The sequence below is a fragment of the Mirounga angustirostris genome, unplaced genomic scaffold (assembly GCF_029215605.1).
Source record: "Mirounga angustirostris isolate CCGP_5_RB_7025 unplaced genomic scaffold, mMirAng1.0.hap1 SCAF_4, whole genome shotgun sequence".
NCBI lineage: Eukaryota > Metazoa > Chordata > Mammalia > Carnivora > Phocidae > Mirounga > Mirounga angustirostris.
In genome coordinates, this window is record NW_026991712.1 from 19,576,822 (window position 1) to 19,592,365 (window position 15,544).

The following is a 15,544-nucleotide window of genomic DNA, read 5'->3' on the forward strand; positions in this document are numbered from 1 at the left end:
TTGCTTATGTTCTATTCTCACATTCTCCCCGTATTTCCAAATGCCCTCACCGCTCTATTAATCTGTGCTTTCCACTCTCTGGATTAGACCAAAAGTGAAATTTCTGCACTTTGGATGTAGTTATACCCAAGATATGGGCTACTAAACCCAGTCCCATTCAGACCCCCAAAATTAGCTCCTGCTTTTTAAAATGAGAAAACCATCATCATTTGTCCAGAAAGAAAATTTTTTTTTTTTTACCAATTTTATTACCGAATTTGAAAGATTAGAAGAATCACTTGGGATTCTCCAGTGTCTCCTAGAGTCTCCCCCAAATAACAAGACATATCTTTTCTACTGATAATATAAATCAGATCGGGCGCCTGGGTGGCTCAGTCATTAAGTGTCTGCCTTCGGCTCAGGTCATGATCCCAGGGTCCAGGGATCGAGCCCCACATTGGGCTCCTTGCTCAGCGGGAAGCCTGCTTCTCCCTCTCACTCCCCCTGCTTGTGTTCCCTCTCTCGCTGTGTCTTTTTCTGTCAAATAAATAAATAAAATCTTTAAAAAAAATACAAATCAGATCAAAGTATTTTTCATTATTTGATCTCATCTTCTGAATATTATCCAAGCTGATAATGTGAAAACAGGATTCACAGTCCCTAGAAACTCACTTTTTGGGAATCAGCCTTTTGTTGTTATTCTTGAAACTTTTACTTGAAATAAACATACATTTTTAGTGTTTCAACTTTGAAACTAAGTCCCAAACTGTAGATGCACCTGAGAATGGTAATAACTGAAAAACCTGCCTCTGATGGCAGAGATATATTAAACCATCTCCTGAATGAATTTGTTGTTCACCAACTATCCCCCAAAATAAAAAGAGTAAGAAAAAACATTAAAGGCAAACTGAGATCCCCATGGAGTAAATGCCAAAATAATAGCACCATATGATTTTACTGTGTGTTAGTCCTGGTTGTTTGTCTCCTATTACCAGTAGCAGCTAACATTTCTCTGGAGCTTCCTGTGTGCAAAGCACTGTTGTAAATGTCTCACGTGGATTTATCTCAGTTTAAACCTCAGAGAATGCCACAAGACCGGCATGGTCATACCCATTAAACAGATGAGAAAATGATCATTTGGAGAGATTAAAGAATTGGCTTCACTAGCCATTTTGACTCCATATCCTGCAGGATCCATAATATAACGTCGCCTCCTCAAGAAGAGGGCTCTGGTCTAATGTTACATACATGTTGTCCACAGAGATTTACACAGAACCAAGTACATGAGTGCCTGACAAAATCAGGCTTGCACTTACCCTGGAGCGATTCTATAACCACCCTATAGGCAGTGGCATGACGATGCACCTGCCACCGAGCACACAAGCTGGTCATTTGAATCTGGTCTGCTTGAAGATTGGTCACACCCAAGAACACTAGAATGAAACAGAAACATACCTACGTCACATTACAGACAATGCCATATATGTCCCCAAGCCTGAAGTGAACTTTAACACAATAAAATTCCAATTCAAAGAATTAGAGGGCGCCTGGGTGGCTCAGTCGGTTAAGCGACTGCCTTTGGCTCAGGTCATGATCCTGGAGTCCCTGGATCGAGTCCCGCATCGGGCTCCCTGCTCGGCAGGGAGTCTGCTTCTCCCTCTGACCCTCCTCCCTCTCATGCTCTCTGTCTCAAATAAATACATAAAATCTTTAAAAAAAAAAAAAAAGAATTAGAATTCCCATAGCCAGTGGTGGGAAATCCATCAACTCAATAAATTAGTGCACAAAAGATAACTATTTTATTACTGGAAAGAGCAGTTGCAAAACATTATGGATGATATGGTCTGTTTGATACTTGTAAACAAAAAAGGAAATATCTGTTCACAGGGAAAAGACCAGATGTAATGGAGGGTGAAATTCTGAGTGATTTTTAATCTTCCCTCTTTATTTATTTGTGTTTTCTTAAATATTCCACAATTAATATATAATACTTTTATAAAAAAATTAAATATAATATGCACTTATCGAACACTGAAGGATGGCCTTGGCTTCAATAAAAGGGACAAGAAAATTGACAAAAGGGAAGTCTTACTCAAACAAGAGCAGTTTCATAAGGACTGGCCTTCAAAGATGTGATTGAAGGAGGTGAACATGTTTTTGAAAATGTAAAAATGAAAGATTTAACACATTAAAAATTATAAAAAACAAATACACAGATTCCTATTCATCGCAGAACTAAGTCCCAAACTATAGATGTACCTGAGAATGGTAATAACTGAAAAATCTGCCTCTGATAAAGCTCAATGATATACAAAATGATATATAAAAATGATTCACAGAAAGGTTATCTGGGGGAAGCAATAAAAATAGTGTTTCTCCAATACAAGAAAGGAGTAAGTATCTGGTGTTTATCACTTAGACTCAAGCAGAAAAAGTAGAAAATTAATATTTACTTTCTCTAATGACCTCTGACTTTTGTCCACATCATTTTCTCTTGTTTTTCCCTCTGTTTTCGCTACCTTATATCACAAAAATAGTTTAAAATTATTTTTCAAGATGGTAAAAATAATCTTGCCTAATCAAAATTTACATCTTCACATTGTTCCTTTCTGTTAAATTAGAGAGAAGACCTCTTTTCCCAATGCCGAATAAATAAGCCCTCTTGTTCCATAAAAAAAAAAAAAAAGGAAATCATTGATGATTTATGTCACCACACTAAATTTAACAAACTCCTTAAATTAATTTATTTGCATTGTATGGGCTTTTACTCTGCTTGGGAGAAAGAGAGAAAACAAATAAAAAGCCCATCTAATTTTTACTTTAAGGACAGAATATAAAACAATTCAATACTCTCTTTTAAGATATATTTGGAATACCCAACGTATTTATTGAAGGAGAGAAGAGGAATGGGACAGAAGAAGAAGAGAAACAGAGAAAAGAGGATAGAAAGAGACAAGACAGAGCATGGAGAAGAGAGGCCAATAAAAAAATCACAGCGACAGAAAAAGTGGCCCTGAGAGAAAGAGTGATCTAGAGAGGAAAATGAAGATAAGCCAGTGAAGGGAAGAGAGGGGGAGGGAAAATGTGCAGGAGAGTCTAGGGTGCTCCTAAGGCAGGACAGTGGGATTGCTATAATAGAACAACAGGAAAATCCCTTGGAGGTTACCCTGGTGCCCAGAATGGTATCACGGCACCAGCCAAGTACGAGATCAGAACCACAGGCCAACATCTTCCTAGATCTGTTGAAGACAGCCTATTTCTTTTGAGATTAAATTGATTTGTAATCCAGCCTTTAAGGTCTTAAAATAATCCATACAAAAAGATTCAGGAAGCCTCCTCTAGTGAAAAGCCTGGCCCTATCTAACATGTAGGTGGCCAAATATAGGTGGCTTGGGGTCTGGTTTAATATATGCCCCATTCTTGCAACATTCTATTCATCAGATAAATTATTTGATGAGGGATGACAGTGACTTATGGGCTAAGGGTATAAAGCACAATTATTACAATAATAATAATGGTTATTCACTGGTGCTTGCCATAGGGCAGACATTTTACGCATTATTTCTGCAAGCCTCACAATTAGCCTATCATCTTCATGTTAGAGTTGAGAAAACTGGAGCTCAGAGAAGTTAAGTCATTTGCTCAAGATAACAGCCAATAAGTGGCAGATTTAAGACTTCTACTTTTGACTATCCTTCTCAGGTGTGGGGCTCGCACAGCTGAGAGCACTCAGCATGATTTTAATTAGCATACAGCCACACCATGTTTATTTTCATTATTTATGTATTATCTTTAATGTGTATTAGGATAATTACGTGGGTTTTGAAAAGTATTTAAGTTAAAAAAATTGTAAGTCGATTTAAAGAAATATATTAAACAGATGGTGTGGAAGGATAACAAACATGAGGAATATGGAACATACGTGCTGGAGTTTGGAAAACATTCTTATACCATGGCTGTCTGGAAGTGGTATATGCCAATGAGAAGTCCCAGATGGTGTGCAGACAGCATGAAAACCCTTAAAAGGTACAGAAGAAAGTCCTTTTTGTATCTTTTATGGGTGGCAAGTGTGTGTGTGTGTGTGTGTGTGTGTTCACATAAGGGGGGAGGGGCAAAGACTTTGAGAAAAGGCAAACCTCCCCCACCCCCAACCCCCTCCGGCCCAACTTTGACTGGCATTGGCCATGTCAGGCTACAGGCTGGTTGGAAAATTTCACCTAATGTGAAAAATGCCAACAAAGACTTTCCAGAAGGAAATCCTATCAGCCACCGGCAAGTATATTTGAATGCCAGGTTCTGATGTTCAGCCTGCCAACCAGGACGCTGAACTACACAGCCCTGAGTGAGGAGCGCACTTTTCTTTCCATGAAACACCATCCAGAAAGGGCAATGCTGAGGAGAATAAAAGCCAACCGCCAAGTTGAAGCAGGAGTTGAGTTACAGTGAAAACAAAGCAGCAAAACCACATGCAGGGGCTGAGGCAACGGGACATCAGTCTTACATGTTTTCACCACGCCCGTCAGAGCGTCGCTGAAGCCTGAGGCCTGGGAGGCAAATATTTTCACATTGTAGTCCATTCCGCTGAGGAGGTTTGTGATAAGAATGGTGTTAATGTCAGCTCCCACAAAAGTTTCCAGGGTCGGGCCAGCAACTAAGGGAGAAAGAGTGATTTCAGTTACACCAGAATATGGAAAAATGGGAACACTCCTGACGGGAATTGTACTGGTTGACTGTGTTTCAGTTGCCCAGGATTACGTAGAAGACAAACAGCAGAGCTGGGTTTTGAACCTAGCCCCATCTGGCTCTGAGACGGACATACCTGATTACCAGGCTAGGGCTCTTTTTAGGGATCTAGTCCTTTCCCTCAAATACAGTTCTTTCCCTAGTGCTTATTCAGAGAAGCTGGTCCACCTCACAATCTGCCATCTGCCACATTGTAAGGCTGACTACATCGCCACAGGCTTTGTAGGCTTTGGGGCACTTGCCAAACTAAAGAAGTCATTCTCAATTGTCCCTTCTCAGACACCCAGCCTTGTCCCAGCAGGCCTGCAAGAGACAGGAGGAGCAGATTTTACGTTGGACACTGTGCTGTACCTTGCCACATGGGGGTCCAGCATAAATGTTACCACTACCAGTCCTATCCCCTCCTCTGAGCATTTTTAAGAACAGACAGATGACACTATTATCCCAAGGCCCTTGACCAGTTGGTTTCTTCGGTGTCTTTACATTTTCACCTCTTTTTCAGCCCAGTGGAGTCTTTGATTTAGCATTAAAAACATTCCTACACAAACTTATTTACCTCCTGCGTTTTCCCATCTGTGCTCATACTTTAAGAGTTCTGAGTTACTAACAAGTTCCTAAAATACTCCTTACTTTACTTCAGAACCCCCTCCCAACAACATATTTATATATTTCTATATGTGCATGTTATCTCAGTAGTGATTTTCTCATGCACGAAAATCTTAACTCAAACGACCACATACAATTCTCCCACTTAACTTAGAGCAAGATTTCTCAACCTCAGGGCTATGGACATTTTGGGCTGGATAATTCTTAATTCTGGGATGGCAGGGGGCAGGGGGAGGTACTGTGACTCGTACGATGCTTAACAGTACCTGTCAGATGCCCATAGCAACCCCTCATCCTCCCAAGTTGTAGCAATCAAAAATCTCTGTTGGGCTGCAAAATTGCATCAATTGACAATCACCGGCCTAAAACAAAGCTGTTTTCCTTCAGAACATCTGATAAATATTTACAAAATGATCCAAAGAACGAATCTAGCAAGGCTGTTTTATGAATTAACACATGCTTCAGGCCTAAAGAAAAGCAACCACAAAATTGGTGATGGATCGCAAAGAGTCAGTCTTGAGCAAGCCAGTGCATCCATGGTATATTCTTGCTATTTTATTTTCAGTTCGTAGAGATGTCTGGAGAAATTGGAGGTGGGGGTATTTTACTTGTATGGACCTGGATAATAGGACACAATAGAAAAAGGTGAAAAGTGTTCCAGAGGCAAGAGCAACATCTCAGATGACACACTGAGCCTCATGTGCTCTTTGAAGGCAGAAAGATGAATTTAATGGTTAAAAGAATACTCTAAATTTTCTTGCCGAATCAGTAAACATAATTAGAGAACTCCTTTCTTATGAATAATCAGAGTTGAAGGCCCAAGTCCAGAAAACGGACAAGACCCCTCTAATATCTACTTTTAGTTTCCTGTTTAAACTTCACAGAAGTGCTTAATGTCAGGAGTTCATAGTGTAACAAGTGCCTCATCTCTCCAGACATTTGGACCAAGGCCATGATTGCCCCTGTTGGCGCCATTCTCCTGCTTTCAGGATGGAAAGATGTGGCAGGTAAGGAGAGTGAGAGATCTCCTCATCCAGGTGGCTAAGAGGCTGATGGAAAAGCATTTTACAACCACAACCTTAGGACTTTGATGAAATTTATACAGTTTCCAAATTTTATACAGTTTCCAATACAGTTTCCAAAATGAAGAGACTAAGTAGTTGGTAAGCCAACTTTTTCCTACTAATCCAAGAAGAGATAGAAAAGGAATTAGAAATTAGAGATTCTGAATGTTTAGGGCTTATATATCCACTGAGCCATAGAAGCTTCCTACTCCTACCAAGTCAAGACGTCCTTCGGCTGGTTCCTTGTCTGGGGTGCACCTAGGTTAGGTGCATAACAAGTGTGTATTCTGTTCATAAACATGCCCAGTCATTTTTTTAGGTGGAGTCATAACTTCATTGTTCTGATAACAGAAGCCTAACCATACATACAAGGAAAACTAACCATACAAGGAAAAAAAATTTTTTTCAAAAAAGTTAAGACCCTTCCCACTTCTTGAAACTAAAGATAAAAGCAAAGATAGATAGAAAATCAAAACAAAAATAACTTATCTTGAAAACCATTTCAGATCCCTAATTATGGTAACAATATTTTTTTACAAAGCATTACTTACCACTAACAGGTTTGTAGACAATCCTATAGCCCTTTACGGGGGAAGGTGGGGGATCCCATGTAATGCGCAACCTGTTATACCATTCTTCTGAGACTCGTAAGTTTTGGGGACCAGAGGGCGACACTGAGCAGAGAAAAGCAAAACCAGTGGTTTAGTGTAGTTTCCATCTTTACAAACAACACTGTTAACAAAATCTAAGCTAGCTTCCCATAATGTTAAAAATATTTACAAGTAAAAATGTATTAAAACACACAGTGAGATTTTGAGAGTCTATGGTTGTTCTAAAAATTAAATATATAGAAAATTAATTCTTGTGGTGAAACACTTTCATGTGAAGATCAGTAGTTCATTCAAGGTCATTCTCATTCTTTTGTCTTCAGTTTATTTTGAGTAAAACTGAATTGAATAGGTTTATGAAACATTTCTGTCTATACACCACTGTGTTCCACTATCAAAGTATGTTTGTACAGCAATATCCAGGGTGCTCGCACCATGGTAATGATGGTAACTCCAGGAGGGAAGATTCTGGTGATTTTTTTTTGCTTTCATCTTCATATTGCCTATATTGTTCGAAACTATATATTATTGTTTACCAATTTTTTATTAAGACATTAAGCCATTTATATGGAGAACCTTTGTAAACCATTGTGCATATTGACAGATACTACTGTCATCATTTTTGTTACTGTTGATGGAACATAGCTGTGTTGACTATTGCTTACAATAGGAAGATCATCTACTAACACCTTGAAATAATTCTACTGTATAGATAATTGTTGTATGTGGTGGTATTTCTGCAATAAGATTTAAGTCTTTACGAACCATGAGAGACGATGGACTCTGAAAAACAAACTGAGGGTTCTAGAGGGGAGGGGGGTGGGGGGATGGGTTAGCCTGGTGATGGGTATTAAAGAGGGCATGTTCTGCATGGAGCACTGGGTGTTATACACAAACAATGAATCATGGAACACTACATCTAAAACTAATGATGTAATGTAGGGGATTAACAGAATAAAAAAACAAAACAAACAAAACAAAACAAAACAAAAGATTTAAGTCTTCAAATGGTTTTTATTTGTGTGAGTGCATATATTTGCTCATCATGAAAGCCTTTTACAGATTATGCTAATTTTTAACATACGACAGTTCAAAGTAGATCTTTGAGCCCAGGTCAGCAGCAGTTAGATGGAGCCCCATTGCCTTCCCATTGCATCCCTTCCTTCCCTTTCCCTCCCTCCCTACAGCGGCAGGGTTTACAGTAACTTTATTGAATATTTGAGTGTTAAAAATAATCTAAAACTGACTCAGAACAACAGAATTCACTGTGCTTATTTTAAACCAGCAGCTACAGAATTTTCATGGCTTGTATACTTACTTGAAAAAGTCACACTTAAGCGCCCAAGTACAGAATTCAGGCCTTGCCGCCATTCTGCACCCAGTCATACATAACTGGTTGGTAACTGTGGTGGATTAAAGATGGGTGCCGGATTTTTACCCTCCTCCCATTGAGTGGTGGAGGCTATGGCCCTCCCTTTGAATTTGGGTGGGTTCTATGAATACCTCATCCAACAGACTACAGCAGAAGTGACTCTGTACCAGGGCCAAACATAGCCCTTAACTATCATGACAGTTCCCACTTTCCACCTCTTGGAACTCTTGCTCTTAGAGTCCTGAGTCATCACGTATGAACTATGACTCTCCTGCTGGAAACAGTACATGGAGAGGCTCGGAGACCACATGGAAAGAGAGAGGCTCAGCTGAGTCCAGCCTTCCAAGTGTCCCCACCAACATGCCAGCCAGACATGTGGGTCAAGTTGTGTTGGATGCTCTAGACCAACCCAGCCCACCAGGTGACCTTCATCCATACCACGTGGAGGAGAATTTCCAGCAAGCCTGGCCTAATTTCCTGACCTATAAAATCATGCACTAGAATAAAATGGTTCCTATTTGAAGCCAATGGGTTCTGAGGTCGTTCATGCAAGTACAGACAACCACACAGCAATGAAGACAGCGAAGACTTTGTGGTGCCTTTAACCAATGGTGTGCTCCTTGGTGTATGCTCCTTGCTTGACTGCCATGGCCAAGTCACCCAAAACAAACACTGAGTGATGCCCCCTCTGAGCCACCCAGCACCGTAGGAGCTTTGCACGAAAAGGCCAACAATAGGGATGAGGTTCTGGCCTCTCATGCTGCTGCTTCTCCGAGGGGGGAGACACACAATAGACAAATACACGAGTAAACAAGAAAATATCAGGTAGTCATTAGCGCCATAACATGAGAAAACAACAACAACAAAACAACAACCAAAGAACAGGTTGAGATCTTAGAGAGTGGGAGCTACTTTGCATGGAGTGGTCAGAAAAGCCTGAGGAGGTGACTTTGAGCTGGAACCAAAATGGCAAGAAAAAGCCCCAAATGCAGACATCTGGGGAAGGATATTCTGTATGGGAGGAATAGTACATCGGTCCTAAGGCAGCAACAAGCTTAAAATGTCCAGTGAAGAGCAGGGAAGGAGGTAGGGCTGGGACGCTTGTTAGGAGGTGAGATTAAGGAAACTGGCGGGGTCCAGGTCTTAGAGCACCTTGTAGGGCCACGGGAAGGATGTTGGATTTTATCCTGAGTACAACGGGAGGCCATTGGGAGACTTGACACAGAGTTCTGACATGAGATGATTGGTATTTTGAGAAGCTTCTCGGGCTGCCGGGAGGAGAGTGAAGGATCAAAGAGTGGAAGCGCTCATTTTAGTGACAGAGAGTAAGGCGTGGATCAGGGCGGAGCCGTCAGATGAAGACAAAAGAGGACTGGCCCGCAGAACTCATTTTGGAGAATCAACAGGACTTGTGATGAATTAGATGTTGGAAGAGGAAGACGTAGTTTGTTAAATCTTAGCTTTTACACACGAGAAAACTGAAGCCCAGAGCAGCTTGCTCACCTTGCCCAAAGCCATACAGCTTGCCTGGGTGGAGACAGGATTCAGATTTTTCTGTCTCTCAATCTCTTTTGCTCTTTTCACCACACTCCACTGTGGCTTTCGGGGCACATTGCAGGGGATGGGCATTTTCAATTAATTAGTCAGCTAGTAGGCACAGAGAGAAGGCTTCACTCACAGGTTTTTCCGGGGGCAGAGACGCTGACACCTTCTCCATCATCGTAGATGGGAGTCACCGTGACTTTGTACTCGGTATTGGGAAGCAGAGGCTTCAGAAGGAGATTGTTCTGGCTCCCAGGCACCATAACCTGAAGAGAAAAACAAAGGACCATGGTGCTGCTTAAGACCTTTATTCCTGTTGTTTTACTAATGGAGCAGGACTATGGGGACTTGGAAATAATCAGAAGCAAGGCAATGTGCTTGAGAAAAAGAGGCATGCGTGCAAAAGCATTTCTCTCTGGAATTCCCCTCACAGCAGCCCTCAGCTTATACCCTCTAAAGCAGGTTTAAATTTGAAGCAATTAGGCTCTGAGGAATCATCTTCTCTCAACATCTTTTCAGCATTTGTAAAGTACCCAGAAGTGAGAATCATCATCTATTTGGAAAGCAGGTGTTTATAGCTTAGGAGGGTTCATTCTATAACCCAGCCTGCTTATCATTTTTTATTCCACTTAAATATCCTCTTGAAAATTCAGCCTTCCATTCTTTACTCTCTCAGACATAATCCAATCCCAGCACTTTAGAAAAGAATGGAAACTAGCCAAGAACAACAGAACCACACATTAAATCCGCGTTTTCCAGAGCAAAACAGAGTTAGCAGTAGGACTAAAAACTGAGGCAGCTTTTTTATTTCTAAAAGGAGATGTCTTCCTCAATCTGAAATCACCATCACTCTACCTCTCAAGGCTACAAAAACGGAAATGCAGGGGTGAGGTCCACACTGCACAAGCATCAGTGTAACATGCCACGTGGCTCAGTAGTGAAAATTCTGGTATCCCCCCAAAGAGCATATGGACCAGAAAAGCCACATGTTCTCAATGTTAAAACCACAAGCCTTTCTGCCTCTGCTTCTGCAGTCAGATGCTGGCACATCTCTGGGCCATCTGAGGAACTTAATCATGGCTGGAAAAATGCTAAGTAAGATCTAAGAACTGACCCAAACATGTTTCAAGGGAGTCACAAGACTGGGACCGCTGGAGATGCTTTCTGATTCAAGGGCTGGGTAAAATGCCAGCAGGCAAAGGGCTGTGCTGTCTACTTCTGGATGAGGGAAGAGACCTATAAATCATGGAATAAGCCCTAGGAAGCCTCGAGTTGAACCCAGAAGCAGCTGTTGCTAAGATACTGCTAAGCTCTAAAAGCAATTTTCTAAAATGTACTGTTAAAAAGGAAGTCTGAATTAGGTGATTTTATATTGAATTAGTATGATTTTACTCCTTGAATGAAAGGGACACTGAAATATACTACAGGGCTGTATGGATGTGGACCCGGGAGGAAGATTTTTTTTTTTTTTTTAAAGAGCTCTGCTTTATTCTCGAATGAGTTAGATAAGCCCGGCATTAAGGACAGGTAAAGGAAGAACAGGGGTTGCCCTGACTTGCATTACCCCATCAATGTAGCTTCCTTCAGGGCACTTCTTTTAAATAGAACTCCTTCGAAACACAGAGCCTAGGCATTCGGTCCAAGCTGTCTGTTTAGCAAACCACCCATGTTGATACTCCTTAAATAAGGTCATCTCTCAAACTGAGAAATGCACGGGCTTGGAATAAATCACATTTAGACGGTGGAATTCTGAAAGCAGTAGTGCCATTTTGGAGGAATCACTGAGCTTGTTAGGAAGTAGTTGCTGTGGTTTATAATAATAGTCATCTTTTACCCAGCAATTACTACGCGCCAGGTGCTACCCTAAGAATTTTAATATAGCAATTCACTTACTCGGGGCGCCTGGGTGGCTCAGTTGGTTAAGCGACTGCCTTCGGCTCAGGTCATGATCCTGGAGTCCCTGGATCGAGTCCCGCATCGGGCTCCCTGCTCGGCAGGGAGCCTGCTTCTCCCTCTGACCCTCCCCCCTCTCATGTGCTCTCTGTCTCTCTCATTCTCTCTGTCTCAGATAAATAAATAAAATCTTTAAAAAAAAAAAAATTCACTTACTCTTCACCACAACCTTTTGAGGTAAGGAGTAACCTTACATGAATTTTACATATGGGGAAACTGAGGCCCACACAGCTATTGAGTAAAGAAGCCATCCTGAAATCCAGGATATCTAGCCTGAGCCTTGCTTTAACCACTACACCCTGCTCCACGTGGCTACACCACTTGAACCTTTTTACCCTAATGATATTCATTTCCAAGAATAAAATGTAAATCTCCTCTTGGGAATGCAAAGTTCCTTCTGCTTGGCCTCTGCTTGTTTGCACAGAGCAGGGTAAAGATGGGCTCTTACTAAAAACAGATGCAGCAGATCACAGCAGATGGCAGTTTTGTTTATAAAACAGTTCTATAAAAGATGCTTATGATGAAATGAGATGCAAATCTAACCAGTGGACTTTCACATTTTAAATTTTCTTTTAGAAATGGAACTTCATGTCTGGCTCCATTATTGTCCAAAGCTGTTCGGAGCAGCCTGGATCCCATCAGTAGAAATAGGGTTCCCTGCATCTCATTGTGTTCCTACCTTATAAAACTGTGTCTAGACAGTGAGTCAAATGCTATCTGTGGTAGGGGGCTGGGTAGATTTGGTGTGCCATTTTAACTCCAATCTATTGAAGACTAATATTTTTATAAAATACAATAAAACAAAATTTCTGGAAAACATGATCATGTCCTTGGATGCTGCAGGATCGTCAAATCGCTATAAATGTTTCTAAAAGCTTAATCTTACTATCCGAACTTATCTTGTAGGAGACAGAGCCACACACTGAGTATACGTGTTCTGGAACATTTCTTGCAAATCAGAATTCAGGTCATGGTGATGGATGTTGACATCTAGGCTCTAGGAAAGTCTGAAATCCTGATCAGCTTTTTACAAATAAAGAAGTGTGAGACCTCCATACCCTGACAACAGATTCAGGGCAAAGGCATTGCCGGCCAAGTAGCTTTACTTTCTGCAAGTTCAAAAGCTTTTTATTGGAAATATTTGGTAGATTTGATTAGGTTTAGCAAGTATATGAATACTTCACTTACTCGATTGGAAAAGGAAATTGAATTCTCCTTGTTTTCCATATACTGAAGTTTTACTTTGTTTACTAATGTTACAGACGAATACGATGCTCTCATTTGATCATTTCCTCAAGCAAATCTAATGAGCTTTTATAGTTAAGGAAAATTTGGTAAGACGGTAAGAGGCATTTCTCTTATCTAGACACAACTTTCTCACTTTTATAATGTGCTTTAGCTCTCTGCCTTTCTCTGTCATGCATTATTACTTAAAGATACTCATTTGGTGTTGGGAATTCAAGGCCTTTGAATTTTGTTACAGATTCGCAACCGCCTCCCTATTTTTGTTTTATAATCTAAATCTAGATGCACCCACTTTCTGTCTCTAATAATAATAATACACTTATGTAGAAGTAACATTTCCTAAACACTGAGATATGAATTCTCAATTAATCCTCAGTTGGGTCCCTGAAAATATGCCTGTAAATTAAGTGTGTACAAATCCAATTCAAGTGGAATTCGGTAGAGGAGCTTGATATTTAAAATTCCACAGTACTTTCTTCGGTTTAGCAAAAACACTTCTGCACAGTAAATAATCACCACCAAATTTATCAATATTTTTCATTTTTATGAAGGGTTTGCTTAACTGGGGCCACATGTGTGTTTCAGACTTTTGATCTTTTGTTTCCTTCATGTAGGTGTCCAAGTGTTTCAAAATAAACAGTGTGAAATGAAAGAAACTAGTAAAGGGAATATTATCTAGAGACAACCCAAAGTAAATATTATTATTATTTTACCTTGCATAACTTACAAGTACATGCATGAGATTAAATTGTTAGTCTTCCCAAGTTGCAAGATAATTTAGCAAGAAGCTTAATATGTTTCTTGGAAAGAGTAGAAATAAAAAACAAAACTCTTATTCTGGGAAGTTTTTATGGGTCTCATTTTTAGGAACTAAATTAAAATATGGGACAATAACAGGGCAAATGAAACGTCCAAATTATGTCCCTAGTTACCATTGTTAAGTACAATCTTATTTTGAATTTTTCAATCGTGGGTCATTTGAAATGTATGATCTGAGTGAATTTATAACTCAATTTAATTTGTTTAAGTGTCCATCAACCTTCTAAAAGCACCCCAGACCAATTTCATGGACCTTCTGGTTGTTCACCGTGCACCTGACTTATTCCGAAGGGTATCACTGTGCTCTGTAACAAGTCCTCTATCAGCCTGAAATTAAATACTTTCCTGAGACAATTTTAGGCTCAAATAATTGTTTATGTAAGCACATAAATGAAAATAATTTTTCATCAAAGGCTTTATATGTAAGGAGGAGGAACAAAGGATAATAATGTTATTCATTGAGCAATAATGAATTTGGAGATGTCTTTCCTAGAGTGTCTCAAAATAATGCAGCAGGGGGCAAGAAATACAAGTAATGAGGTTAAAGAAGGCGTAGTCCATGACTAAAAAGAAAAATTTCCTTTAGATGCAAACTGGAGTTATCTGGTCTGATAGGAAGCCCATCCAGGAAACAATGTTCATGTTCTTGAATAAAAGGAATGATATGGTGTCAATTAAGAAAACACGGGAAGGCCATGACTCAAAGTGTACCCAGGTTTCTAATATAAAAAAACAAATTAGATGAAACAAAGAAAACTCAGCATATAAAAATCAAATCCCCTTAGGGAAACAGTCAGATTTAAGAGTAAGTTAGAAATGACTATAGAACTGCCGAAAATGAGTTGATGTCAGTGAAAAACATAACTATGTATTAATGGATGCTCTCTTATTAGGAACACTTCAACTATATAAAGACAACCTTTCATGCATGCTTTGCATAGAAACTTTTAATCATATTCCCAAGGGCAAAGAAGTTTAGTATATGTGTATATATTAAAAGTCTATATGTTAGAAGTTTATATATGTGTGTGGTTGATCCTTGAACGACACAGGTATTAGGGCTGGTGAGCCCCTGCACAGTCCAAAATCCATGCATAACTTTTGACGCCCCTAAAACTTAACTACCAATAGCCTTCTGTTGACAAGAAGCCCTACCGATTTGTGTAAATAGTTGATTAACACATATTTTTGTATGTTGTATGTATTACATGATATATTCTTACTATAAAGTCAGCTAGAAAAAAATGTTATCAAGACAATCACAAGGAAGAAAAAATACATACACAGGACTGTATTCTATTTATCAAAAAAATCCACATATAAGTGGACCTGTGCAATTCGAACCCGTGTTGTTCGAGGGTCAACTGTATATACACACAGTGACGGTATGCAGTGGACAACGTATGACCCAACTTTGGTGCTCTAACGAATTGTCAGGGCAGCAGAAGCAGCATGGGAGACAAGGTTCAGAAGCTTGCTCAATTTGAAGCAAGTCGAATGTGGAGCTAGTTTTGGAGATAGAAAGGTCATCAAGAAACCAGTAGTGAAGTCTGCATGAACAGAAAACATTAGTTTCTGGAGATGGTAGAGTCACCAAGAAATGAGCAGTCCAG

General features: G+C 40.0%; 1 protein-coding gene across 5 annotated transcripts in view; it reads right to left on the reverse strand.

Annotated features, from left to right (window-relative positions):
- The window catches only part of COL14A1 (collagen type XIV alpha 1 chain), a 214,226-nt gene that overhangs the window by 108,235 nt on the left and 90,447 nt on the right, over positions 1 to 15,544 (reverse strand). For all 5 annotated transcript variants that reach the window (XM_054512474.2, XM_045895977.3, XM_045895976.3 and 2 more), the window contains 4 exons: positions 10,051 to 10,180; positions 6,944 to 7,066; positions 4,481 to 4,630; positions 1,296 to 1,412 (listed from right to left, as the gene is read on the reverse strand). In XM_054512474.2, the coding sequence (XP_054368449.1) occupies positions 1,296 to 1,412; positions 4,481 to 4,630; positions 6,944 to 7,066; positions 10,051 to 10,180 (520 nt within the window). The remainder of the gene's footprint in view (positions 1 to 1,295; positions 1,413 to 4,480; positions 4,631 to 6,943; positions 7,067 to 10,050; positions 10,181 to 15,544) is intronic.